This window comes from Tenrec ecaudatus, chromosome 5, assembly GCF_050624435.1.
Source record: "Tenrec ecaudatus isolate mTenEca1 chromosome 5, mTenEca1.hap1, whole genome shotgun sequence".
NCBI lineage: Eukaryota > Metazoa > Chordata > Mammalia > Afrosoricida > Tenrecidae > Tenrec > Tenrec ecaudatus.
The window spans coordinates 134,857,882-134,871,630 of NC_134534.1; the positions used below are offsets into that span (position 1 = coordinate 134,857,882).

The window sequence follows — 13,749 nt, forward strand, 5'->3', positions numbered from 1 at the left end:
TAGAAACACTTATTAGTAATGAATACTGCCGGGCTGGTACAACCAATTAGTGTGGCAAAGGAAAAGGCACAGCCAGAAGGTGGGACGGAGGGAGAATGAGATGGCTACCCAGTCCTCGACGTCGCAGCCTTTACGTCTTGTACCACAGGCTCTGCTGCTGGTAGCTCCGGGCTTTCTAGCGCAGGGGTGGATCTTGTTCTGCACACCATCCGTCGTCCCTGCTCACGTGCCAGCCTGCTGTGACAGAAGCAATTCACAAATGTTAAAAAGAAGACACAAGAAAGCGAGTGAAAAGACTGAGTTCAGGGACACAAATCTGGGAAACCTTGGCTTTTATTAACCTTTGTAGTGTTTGCTTTGGGCGACAAACTATTTTCCTTTGCAGCTGTGCTGTTAAGTAACTCTGTTGTTGACGTTTGTCTTTCTGTCTTGTAGCCATTTCAATCAGACACTCGGTAATTGTTTCACAGATTATGGGTTTTGAAGGATGAATATAAAAACTGTTTTATTCCAGCAAAATAAGGAAAATCTGGTTATTATAAACCCTCAAAATCATGTTTACCTTTTACTTAAATGGAGCTTGTTTGTATTAATGAATTTAGCTCTTCTTGCAGCATAGCTCGGCTAATGGAGACAGGATAATTTGCAAAAAGATTAACAACTGTTTTAGCCCTCAGTGAAAATATTTTGTTTTCTTGTTAATGGTCTCTTCTATTGTCTGGAGGAAAGTTGAGCAATTCCTTCTAATGAATAGCTGTGGAGATTAAAATAATTACGCATTTCTGTTTTTCCCTTTAGGAAGCCTAAGTGAAAATAAAGATGTATCTTACTATTTTGAAGATTTCATTAATACAGCAAAATAAATTTTCTTTTACTGCCTTGATGTAATTCTGTTTTACTTGATCACATTTAGGCTGCAGATCAAATTAAGAAGCTGTATAATCTCTTCCTGAAAATTGATGCTACTCAGGTGGAAGTGAATCCCTTTGGTGAAACTCCAGACGGACAAGGTAAAAAAAAATGGAGAAAACAAATGAATATATTATAATTATTTATGCAAACTCTAAATTAAATTTCACAAAAGGCTCTAGCAGCAGTTTTGCATTCATTTCTTTCAGTAATTTAATCTCTGCCATAGTTTCAAATGCTCCCACGACGCAGTTGAAGGTTTCAGTGTTTGGCTCTGTTTGCAGCCAAATGCCAGGCCTCGGAGGAAGCAGCTTTTTGTTTGACTAGAAACACCCATTCGCCTCTCCTCCTTTTTCAGGTCATCACTGCTGTCTCTGTGATGAAGATGTGAGTGGGGATGGGAGTCATTGAATGAATCTCTTTTTGTAGGACCAGTACTTTCGGAAGTATGTCAGCTTACCTGGATCTGCATGATTCACCATGCGCCCCTGCTGGAGCTATATTATCCCAGTGACGCTAGTCCTGCCCCAAAGTCTAACTCTTTTCTTTTTAAATTAGTCAGTAGCCTTTTCCTCAGATGTGCCAGGCATTGTACAAAGATTTTACATGGGCTTCTGTGTCCTCTCCCACAACTGTGCCCCATTTTATTGCTGTAAAAATCGTAATGTGTCTCTGTCAGTGGGCAAAGAGGTAGTTACTGGGGGTAGGGTTTGAACCTCTGACCTTCTGAGGCCAGTGTACATGACGATTCTATAGCACACTGGCTTGGGAGGGAGATCTGGTCTTAAAAAAAAAAAAAGCAAGACTAATTTGCCTTCCTCAGAGTGACGAAAAGACGGCCTCCAGTTTGGAAACACCTGGGCAGAACTCTTGCCGCATCCGGTAGTTGATAATTAAATCTAAGAATTAGAAGGGAATACGTTTAATATAAACATGTTTAAAACATCTAGTGCAGTGGTTCTCAACCTTCCTCATGCCGGGACCCTTTCATACAGGTCCTCATGGGGTGGTGACCCCCCCCACCATCAAATTGTTTTCATCGCTATTTCATCACTGTCATTTTGCTACTATAATGAATCAGGTGACCCCTGTGAAAGGGTCGTTCGAACCCCCCAAAGGGGTCGCGACCCACAGGTTGAGACCCACTGATCTAATGCCTTTCAAACTAGTTAAAACCAGCCTTTGTCTTTTTCCATATTGAATTAAAATAAAGAAGGAAACACAGCCATGGAGTAGGAGCACACTCCAGCTGCATCCCATTTTCATTCCCTTTTTTGGAAGTTGGCATGTACCAGCTGTGATGGGGCACAGGCGAGAGGAACCTTTTCCTCGATGGTGTTTGTAAAATTGCCTAATGCCAGAAGTTTTCTTTGTAATCATTAGGAGAAGGGAAAATTCTGGAACTTCGAAACATCATAAAGTACATCCTAGGTTTGCTGTTCATTAAAACATAAGTCTTATATGATATTTTTAAGAGCAGAATTATCTTTAGCTATTAATTTGTCCATTGTACCATAAAAATGCAGCTATCGAAGAATAATCACAATTAACTGAGTATGTTGGTTTATAACTCTAATGAGCAGTCATCAAATTAAATCCAATTAGGAAACGGTGATTAATGACCACATGTACACATCGATCTTCCTCACTGTCACAGCCTCTGAAGCAACCCTATATGCCAAGAGCTATAAAAGCAGCCATTTACACCTCAGCAATCCCAATAATATTTACAATCTGAATATTTCAGTTATTTCCATAGATCTGGAGTAGCAGAACATATAATCTTTCAAATTAAAATTTTGACTTCATAATTCACTTTTAATGTAGAAGTTTAAAGGCGCTTGGCTTCACACATCTCATTTGTACTGTAAAACCACACAGTAGGCAACTTATTTCATCTTTCAAATCAATGAAGGGTGGGCCAATTTTGTCACCCTTTCATTACTGAAGGAGCAGCATTTAAAAAATAAAAATTCAACTTAATTGGTCCTATATTTGCACAATGATTGATTCGTGGTTGAATGCAGAGCGGTGGTCTTTATTATCATGTGTGCTGTAGGGAAATTCTTGATACAGAGAATGGCTTGCAGTTTAAGGACTATGTTTTTCAATATGATTAATCAAAGTACATTCAAAGAGTACAATTTGGCCCTCCTGAGTGTATGTCGAATAATGACTATTAATCAGCTGTGGAGTCATTTCTGAGTCCTGCTGCCCCTGTGTGGGTCAGACTAGACCGGTGCACTGCCCATGTCTTACGGACTGACTTCTCAGAGTGGATGGTCAGGCCTTTCTTTTGAGACTCCCCTCCTAATGCCAACCCCATAGTGAATGGCTGAGGGTGTTAGCCATTTGTGCCTCCGCCCGCCCCCGAGCCTAGCTCTGTTGAAGTTGAGGGAAGGGGCATAGTTATTTGATGTATTTAATAAGGAAGCTTGAAGAGTAGCTTGTCTTCAGGCATAAAGCCCATCAGGGCTCCCTGGTCTTTCTCTACTGAGCTCTGCTTGTCTGTGAATCAGCTTCTTCCTCAGCAAGGCCTTCTGGGTGAGTAGCAAAGATGGCGCCAGATCCCATGACTCCTTCTCTAGCACCCACAGCTTCTCTGTAGACGGTTGCCCTACATAGGTCAGATCCCCACCCCTAGAGAAACCAGTGAAGCAGAACCCCATGTGGAGCAAGGAGGCAACCGCTCCCTGGGGATTCTGGCACAGAGTTCAAAATCAGAATAACCGGAGGTTTTGCTTGCTTGAAATAAAGCTATTTCTAAAGAGAATGTAACCATTTTTTTGTTTATCTAATTTCAGTGACCTCATTAAACCATTAAACCTGTGGTCAAGTATTTTTAAATTTTTGTTCTGTTCATTTTTCCCCCTTTAATTATTGTTTCTGTTAGTTCCTTGTTTTACCATCTCTGAGGGGCTTTTAAGTCAGATTGATTGCTTCCCCCCTTGAGTTAGTCCTGCCTGTACAAAGGCTCTGTTCTCTGGTGTTTGAGGTGGTAGGTTTTCTGGTGGGGGTGGTGCATTTTGCCATCCTTCCCACCTCCGACCCCAGGAATGTTATGGTATCCAGTGACTGGAGGCCAGAGATATTGCTAAACACCCTAGAAACCCCCCAGAGAGTTCTCACTGCAGCAACTGCGCCCCCCCCCCCAACATGCCAGTAGGTCACAGGTCAGTAATTCATCTCTTAACCATCGGAGTATACATCCATTCACCAGACTTAAGAATTCAATCCATTTAAAAAGAGTGCCACTGGCCAAGATTATTTGAGAATTAGAACGGGGTGATCCAAAGTTAACTGGCACATTAGATTCCTTTCTGTCTTCAGATTGATTTCCTTAAATAGCCACCCTATTGCTTCATGTTTGCAAGTGCCCATGTTGTTGGTGGGTGTTTTTCTCTTCATATATGCAAGACTCTATTTTCAAGAATATTTTCAGTTCTCCACGCACACCCCACCTGCCCCATATCTATTTTCTCCTTCCCAAGCAACGAAAGAAAAGTTCTGAAAAGAGTACCACTGATGGAACATCAATATTTAACGGGAAACTGGACTAATTTGAAAGTACCTGCATTTTAAGGCCACATTGGCAAGGCTTTTTCAGTAGCACATTGTGGTTATTTATCACAAATCAAACTCAGTGCAGGGCTTGAAGACAGATTATTTTTCAAACTAATTATGACAGTCTTATTTCCTGCTGTTTGTATGTTTCTTTTATGTGTGAGTCTCCCCTTCTGAAATGTATTTTTCTTTTGTTTAATTCCGTGGCACCTTCTTCTGTTAAAACTCTGGGGTCAGAGGTCTAACTGCCTGTCGTGTTCTCCATCAAGGTTGTTGAATTAGCAGCCCACAGACGCTCACACCACTAAAGAAAACAACCCAAACACCCTCTGAATATAAGAACAGCAGCTTTCTTTGATATTTGCTCTGAAGGAAAAGTCATTTGTATAATCTATCAAGCATGTAACAATATGCTTTTGATGGTAAAAATTGTTTTATAAATATTAATAGGTATGCTTTTTTCATCTACTTTGTACACAGAATGGCCTTTGTTCAAGTCAAATTTTCTATAGAATTGAGATTTTATTAATGTGATCTTGAAAATCTCAATATCTGAACCAAGCTCAACACCTCGAAAAACACATTTTGCCATAGTTATTTGTTGTTTTATTAAAGGAGAAAGCTAAGACTTGAGCAAGTTTATTTTATTGCCCTGCTGTTGACTTAGACATCAGTCCATTTGTCTGGAAGCATACCAGTTCTGGAAGCGTTCTTGAAAGAGGCTAACCTAGGGCCGTATAGACCAGGAGATAGGCATAAAAGAGTCAGTCGATATTTAGGGATTATTCTGATTGTTTTGGTCTGAACTGCAGGAATTTCTTATTTTATTTGTTGTGCCTTTTTCTTTGTCTTCATGCTAGTGAAACGCATTTGTCCAGTGTTTCTCCATCACGCGTGGAGCTGTGTCGTCAGCTGGTTACAGCAAGAGGTGAATGAGATGTGAAATCTGACTTAATTCACAGATTGTCCAACTTTAGTACAGAGAGGGCACTGAGCAGGTGGTTTACCAGAGTCCATGTGCATTCCACCTGGCTGCTTTGGACCCCCAGCACTACTGACATGGGAGGCTGGGAGCCGAGCGATGTCTTCTCTCTAGGAGGAAAGCATCGTTCTATCCAGTACTTGTGTGTAAATTGTGCTGCCATTGGTGAGGTTGGAACTTTGCTTACTGGTTTGAGGCCACAAGCAGGCTTCACAAAGGGCTAGTCAGTAAATACTTTTGAGTTTGTAGTGCAATGTTATTGCTATTGCAGCTGCTCTCTGCTATTGTCTTGCGAAAGCAGTCGTCACCATCAACCCATTGCCATCAAGTCCATTTTGAGTCATAGTAGCCCTATGTATGGTTTTGAAGGCTGTAAATCTTTACACAAACAGACAACCTCGTCTTTCTTTCAAGGAGCAGAGGGTGGGTTTGAACTGCCAAACTAATAGTTAATAGTCTGATGCTTAACCTGACACTACCACCAGGGCTTATCAGCAGCCATAGACAATTGTTAGGTGTGTGGCTGTGACTACATTCCAATAAGTTTATCCACAAAATCAGATGGCAGAATGACGAGAGGCCATAGTTCACCAGCCCATGACTTAGCCACTTCCGGCTCTCTGCTTGGTACACTTGCGTACTTACCCCGCCCTCTGCAAAGGCAAAGGTGGCATTACCAAAGGCCTCTCTTTCTTACTCTCATCTTTTAGACAAAAATCTCCTCTGTCAGTTATGATGCCCAAAATTTCAGCCATTAAAATCCTTCCTTAGAATACCAAAAAACCAAGCTCACTGCATGGAGTCGGTGTTGACTCAGAGTGACCCCCCTGGGTTTACGAGTCTGTAACTGTTTAGAGGAGTCGAGAGCTGGTGGTTTGAAACTGCTGACGATGGGGACCCCAGGCCAGTGCGTAACTAGTACACCACCAGGGCCCCTTCCTTAGCATAAGACGTAACATAGTCACAAATGATGTTTTTATTGGAAATCATGGGCACCTACAAGTATGTAATCCCCCATAAGTAATCGTTGTGATTTCTTGAACTTGGAGATGGGGAGTTATAAGGAGACCTAACAAAGGAGAGGTAGTGTTTAGTGACAGACAAGAGACTGGGGTGGCTTGGTCCTCAAAGTGGGCACTTCTCCAGTTACGTATATGGACGTGCTGCTCGTGTGGGAGGCAATAGTCCAAACCTGGCTGTCGTGAAGCTACGTGCCTCCCATCCTGTCCTCCTTCCAGGAACACCACGCGTGAGAAACTACCCTGGTCCCCGTTTTGCAGTTGTAATTCATGTTTGGAGTCCTACATTAAGTGATCAAGTTAAAGAACATTGGGAATGAGGAAACATTACCGACTAAGTCAATGCAGCAGGCAAGCTGTGAGTTTGGGGCTACTTTTACGACTATCAAGGAGGCATAGCACACATCAGTCTCAGAGGCTTTGCGCTCCTCAGAGTCCTACATCCCACTCTTCTTCATCACTAGAAAAACAAAAACAAATTCAGATCTAGAGGGTGGCGGTTTGGTTTGGCATCATATATTGAGCTGGGTTCGCAAGGTGAGCAGTTCAGCACCAACAGGAGAAAGACCAGGCTTTCTACTCTCAGTAACAGTTGCAATCTCAGAAATCCAGAGGGACAATTCTATCCTGTCCTGTAGGATTGACTCAATGGTAGTGAGTTTTGTTTTTGTTCTTCTTAATTCCAAAGTCTCTTGTCATTGTTGTTAGTTGCTATGAAGTTGATTCTTGCTCTTGGCAACCCATGTGTGCAGTAAAAATGCCCCATGGGATTGTGGATGTTCAAGGCTGTCACCTTTCAGAAGCAATTCACTGGGTGCCTCAAGGTGGGTTCCAGTTGCTGACTTTCTGGCTCATGGCTGAGTTCTTAAGTGTTGGTGCCTCTACTTACCTGATATTTTTATACATTTTTAACTTCTCATACACTTGGAAACAGGCACAGACATCGGTTGTGCAGTTTACTTCCTCTGCAGGCAGAGGACTAATGGTAAGGGGCCTCTGCATTTGCATGCCCTTTGTACTCCATCAGCGTTTTCAAGCACGTGGTTAAATGGGAAGTTCTCTCAAGCAGTCGATTTCTGTGCTGGGTGTACATATCACGCCTCTGAAAAACATCCTTTGAAAGTCTGGTTTTGCCGGCATTGAGCTGGGACTGCCTTCTGAACTTTGCTTATCTACCCACTAATTATACACTCTCCCAAGTAGCTTATACCTGTAGTCTTTGCAAAGGGCAAAGATCAGCTTGAAACTATTTTGATTTACTGGTTTATTGATCTCCACCAAGAATTCCTTTATTTGAAACTTTTCACTCCAAAGTCAATTCGGTAGCCTTTCCCCATCCATTTTGAAGGTGTCAGTTTTAAGTAGTCTTGCCAGTGAGTAATGGATGAACGAAACTTACTAATAAATTCATTAAAATGTATTTTTCAACCCAGTGCCGAGCCAAGAATGAAGTTGCTTTCTTATTGATTATGATACTGGTCATTAACTGCTGAGAAAATGCCATTGTAGCAGGCAGAGAACATTGACCAATTCCTTTGGTAATTGTACGATTCCATCATTAAGATTTTAATATTCTGGAAAGCAATTACTCATTCAGCCCATGCATTTGCAGTGTGTGGGCAAAGCAGTTGGACATTTTGTGGCAAGAATTAAGTATTTAGGCCAATGTTAGCTTCCATTCTGAGTCAGTGCTACTTTTAAGTAATTTGTGGCCCAGGTATTTATTTATGTTGAGTTTTCTTAGATGTCAATATACCAGTTTTGCATATGTTTGTGTCAAGGAACTTGAGTGTTGTATTGTGGAAACCTTTGGAAAAATTTTTTCCATAGGCCTGTTATCATCAATATTTCTATTCCGTGGAAGCAAATGGGACTAGTAGATGGTAACTTTTGGAGGCAATAGCAGTTCGTTGGTAGAATTACACTTTCCATGCAGGAGCCTGGGCTCAGGTTCTGGCCAGTGCATCTCCTGCACAGCCACCACTTGTCCTTCAGTGCGGCTATGCTGCTTAACATTGCAACAGGGCTTTCCAGCAGAGCTACCAAACTAAGAGGGATCCCAGACAATGGCTTGATGATCAACTTTGATGGAAAGAAGCCACTGAAAACCTGACGGGTCACAGCAGTCCCATCTGTAACCGATTGTGGGGATGGCACCGGACCAAGCAGTGTTTCATGCTGTTGTGTGGACGTTGCCATAAGCTGAGGTGACAGCGCGCTGCATCCATTGCCTTTGCATGAGATAAGTGAAGGCTGTTGTTTTCTGTTTAAGAGCTCGCTGCTCATCAGCAATGCTGCAGGACAGGGGCTAGCCATCTATAAGGTATCGATCAACGAGTTCTGCCTGTCAATATGCCAAGTAAAATAAAAGGAACTTATTTCTGCTCTTCAGGCAGAACATAAAAGGGAACCCAGGTCCCAGTTATACCCCATTCCCCTCATTACATGTAGAGATCGCTTCTAAATCAAGGAGGCTAGTCGGTTGCTCCTCTGTAGTCCACAGTGAGTTTCTCTGGATCGAGGTCTTTGGGCCATTAAGGGAGTTGGGGACTTGTAGGTGCCTGCAGAGGGTGGGAACAATCGGGCTGAGAACACCTAGCTACCTGTGACTTGTAACTGACCAGTCTTGGTCTGCTACTTGTGATTTGGATGAAAAGAATCCAAATCTGATCCCATACAGGTCAAAGCATTCACTCTGCCTTCAGCAGATCCACGGGACCCAGATCCCTGGGCCACTCAAATGGGGAGTATTGGTTCCTCACCTAACACCGGCAGGTCGGGCCCATGCGATGCAGGAACAGCCTGGGGTTCTGCTGGCATCACACCCACTGCCAGGACACCCTGCGCAGCTGTTCGACTCTATGACGCAAGGCCGCCACGGGTCGAAGTAACCTGAGTCTCTTAAAATGAGGTTGTCTCTGGTAAAGTAAACATGTCTGCAGAGAAGGGGTTCTGATCTATTTTCCAAATATGAAAATCAAGGCTTTATCAAAGGAAGGCCATTTTATTTTAAGGTCAGAGTCAGTTTAAGAATAACGTGAAAAGAGCCATTGATTTTGACCCAGTGTCTTGTCACTAAATCTTTCCAGAATCTTAGGGAGGATACTGAATAAATCAAAGTCCACTTTGTAGCCTCACAATGAAGATAAGGACGGGCCACAGGATTAGGCATGAAGTGTTGGCTAGTCTCTCTTTGCGTGAAAGAGACACGTGATCAGTCTCCAGTGAAAGACTCAAGGCCAAGGTCTATTATAAAAGGAGAGTCAACGTGGTCTGTAGCCACGCCTCTCTGTAGCTTCCGATGAGTGATGTGGTTTTACTGAGCAGGAATCAATAGATGCAAATTCCTGTACTCTCTCCCAGATTGCAGTGCCTTGGAACCAGAGACCACGCCCATTTGTCTTGGTAGCCCCAAAGAGGAAAGGTGAAAAAAGGCAGAACCCCTTCTCCCGCCTGGAGGATGAGCAAAAAGGACAGTGCTTTACCCTGTTTCTTCCGGTTCCTTCCAGCCTCGAGGGCTTCAGCTACTGATCCCCGAGATCTATTCAGATATGTTCCTCTTTTCTTTATGCAGTCGTCTGTTTTGATGCCAAGATCAACTTTGACGACAACGCAGAATTCCGACAAAAGGACATATTTGCCATGGACGACAAATCAGAGAATGAGCCCATTGAAAATGAAGCTGCTAGATATGATCTGAAATACATAGGCCTGGATGGGAACATTGCTTGCTTTGGTAAGGAAGCTTTTATATCAACGGATTGCTTCGTGGACTTTTACAGCTTCGAGGTAGCTCTGATTTCTGAAACCTCATTTCCCAGTAGCTAAGAAGCATGGGACGAGTTTTCCTAGCCAAAACGTTTGAGGAAGAATCCCAGAGTTTTATCATCAACTTCATTTTGGTCAATTGGTCACAAGATCAGAGCAGATGTTTTCATTTTGGGTACCACTGACATCTTGGGCTGGATCTGTCTCTGCTTGGCAACATCCTGGGCCTCTGCCAGTCATCAACACCAGCACCCCCTAGGTGTGGCAACCAGGAATCTCCCGACAGTGCCAGATTATAAAGGCAGGTGAAATCATTCCAACTGAGAATCACGAGTCTCAAGCATGTCAATTAAACCTTTCACAGTAGAAACCAGAGCTTTTGCTATTAAATCATTCTATATAGGCTAAGAGCAATGCTGAGACCTAGATTTAAAATAAAATTGCTTTCACAGTAGAAATAGAAGAGGACCTTTATTTGAATCTTTATACCAAATAATAAGATTCTGTAATTATCAAATGATAGAATAATACGAAGATTTCAAGCAGTTCATGGACCAATTTCATGATCTTTTTATTCCATTTTCCATGAATTTTTGAGGCCCTCTTCATATTAAATCTATAATGCCAGTTTATTAATAAAACAATTGATTTTATCATTCTCACCTAAATTTGTGAAAATGGCTTATTTAGCTGCGATAAGAATGGGTCTGCAGAGGCAATACAATTTCTGGTTTTGTCCACAGCTTATCGTGCGTAGATTTATACTGTTCTGAGTTAATTGCACGAGAGTGTGTTTCTTGTAGAACCGATTCATTGCCTTAGAAACAGAGGTCTTAATCTTAATGGAATTAAAATTTAAAAGATTTGTAGCTCATTAAAGCAACAGCGTCAGTATATTCAGAACTGGAGAAATCTCACCCAGTAGTCTGCTGTTCAATACAATAGAAGACGACATCCAATTACAAGGGATACCAGAAGGCCTTGCTTTGTGTCAGTGCAATGACTGTGATGCACCAGATCACGCACATCATTTGGATCCAGATAAGCTAATGCACTCTCAATATCTGTAAACATTAAGAAAGGCGAAGCAAAGATAGAAAGATGTGTTTTAGAAACATTAAGTACAGATTCTTTGGTATTCTCTGTAGGGATATACCACATTTGAACAGGCAGAAGTACCCAAAGCTGCAATGAATGTTTTTCAAATTAATGAAGGTTTGCTTTAATTGATTGTGGTTCATATTAATTGAAATGAGTCACAGATCAGAGGCATTCTTGGGAATGGAGGGTTTAGAATAAGCCATTTTACCTTGAGAGGTTTTAGTGTCTTCAAAATACTTTTTTTTTTTTTTTTGCTTTCCAACCTGAGAAAGTGATTTTAGGTAATTAAACACAAGAAGCAAAACAAAGTGCAATGGATCAGTAAAACTTGGCCTTTGAGAATGATCGTGATTTCTTGGTTTCTTAGGACAGCTTCTAAGATGTTGGCACCTATTGCTCCTAGTTTTAATAATCAGGATGCTGGTAAAGCATTTTATCTTAGTATGAAAGAGAAGCAAGATGCAAGAACCCTATTTTTGTTGCTGCCATTAGTCCATTTGCTTGCTCAGTGTACCCAGATGCTGCACACGTGTATGATGCATGTCTGTGCTCCAGGTGAAAATGTATGGCGCTTTACCACATGTGGCCCCGTGGGCCCATCTTAAAGGGAACCACCTGCAGAGGCTCATATTTTCAGCAAACAAAAAGTTAAAAGAAACTTCCTTCTTTACACAAGTCTCTTAGTTAAAGAGTATTTTTTAAAAAGTGATTGCAGACCCTAGCACCTTCTCAGAAAGGTTTTATTTTCCTGTTGTGGTCCCAAAACTCCCTCCTTCAATATTAGCTCAGATGGATTGCTTTCTTAAGCGTGTCCCTTCTTTCTGTTTCCACATTGATGTAACTTCTCAGGCAATCCTTCTGTCATCTACAGCTCTTTGTGGTTTATCATCGGCATGCACCTTTCCTGACTCTCTGCCCTAAACGTCTACAACTGTATTTGGAAGCGTTCCAAACAAGGCTGAATTCGGGTTGCTCGTGATGGAGTTCTCTGGGGAGCATGAAATGTTATTCAACGTGTCCTGTCTTCTGTGCCGTTTGCATTTCACAGTGAATGGTGCCGGACTCGCCATGGCTACCTGTGACATCATTTCCCTTAATGGTGGGAAGCCAGCCAACTTCTTGGATCTTGGTGGTGGAGTCAAAGAAGCTCAAGTATATCAAGCCTTTAAATTGCTTACAGCTGATCCTAAGGTAATGTTTTGATTTCTCACCACCAAGAGCTGCCCTGTTCCTGCGGCATAAGTTAGGATCCTCTGTGCATCCTCTGACGCACTCCCCGCCTGTGCACACGGTGGACTGCGCGATGACCCCATCCCTCTTCTCTGCCTCCAGGATCCGAGTTCAGAGGCTGCTCTTAACGAGCTCTGGCAGGTGAGAGGCAGGTAAAAGAGCTGTGGTGCTCCGAACTGTGAAAATGGTCTTTGGCATTATATTTTATGGGAGTGATTTACACTCAACAGTTTAGTCCTATGCTTACCAGACTTAGGTAGACTCCATTTTAGATCCCTTCAACAAAGGTGCTAAAGCTATATCATAAATTTCTAGAAGAAAAAAAATTCTAGTATGCACTTTTCTTACTGGGAAATGATCCCCACTCTTGAATTTTCACCTTTAACTACAATGGTTTGAGACATACACACTCAGTAGAATGTAACTATACATGGTTTTATTTTTTCACTGTTGCTTCCTTTGAATATGCCATTCCTTAAGTGGAATAGAACTTTTTGCAGGGTGGAGGTTTTCTCTTCCGATGTGTCATCACACTCGCGGTAAATGTATAGTAGGTGTTCAATAAATATTTAATCAGGATCAAGACAAGTATCAAGAGGTAGGCACTCAGTTGTGTGTGATAACAGAGTTTAATTGATGTTTATTAGATGGAAACACTAAAATTAAAAAAATATTATTATTTTTATTTGAGACAAAGTTCATAGAGTGCACTGGTTTTCCATTCAACAGTTGATACATATTTTGATTTGTGACACTACTTGTAATTCTTAAGACTTCATGCCACTCTTCCCATGTTCCCACTCTCTTCCCATGTTCCCGCTCTGTTTACCATTAACATTCATCTCTGTCTCCAGTCCTTTCCTGCCTTCTGAGTTTTATCCCTGGGCAAAGGTTGATCCCTGATGGTCGGTTGTTCTAGGGAGTACATATTTTCCTGGTGCCATTGTCACCTAATGGACCTGTCTCTTGTTTAGTTAAAAGTTGAGCCATAGAGGTGAGTTTGGTTGAAGGCCTGAAGGGTGAGTAAGGTCATAGTTTCGGGGCTTCCACCATTCTCTATCAGACCAGGAAGTCCAATCTGTTTTATGAGTTTGAGTTTTGTTTCACATGTTTCTCACCCCTTACTCACCATCTTCTATCGCAACCCTTTCAGGCCCGTCAACAGCGTTAACCAGG

General features: G+C 42.1%; 1 protein-coding gene across 1 annotated transcript in view; it reads left to right on the forward strand.

Annotated features, from left to right (window-relative positions):
• Positions 1 to 13,749, forward strand: part of SUCLG2 (succinate-CoA ligase GDP-forming subunit beta) — a 306,332-nt gene that overhangs the window by 168,656 nt on the left and 123,927 nt on the right. The window contains exons 7-9 of the mRNA XM_075549909.1: positions 914 to 1,010; positions 10,049 to 10,210; positions 12,392 to 12,534. Coding sequence (XP_075406024.1) covers positions 914 to 1,010; positions 10,049 to 10,210; positions 12,392 to 12,534 — 402 coding nt within the window. The remainder of the gene's footprint in view (positions 1 to 913; positions 1,011 to 10,048; positions 10,211 to 12,391; positions 12,535 to 13,749) is intronic.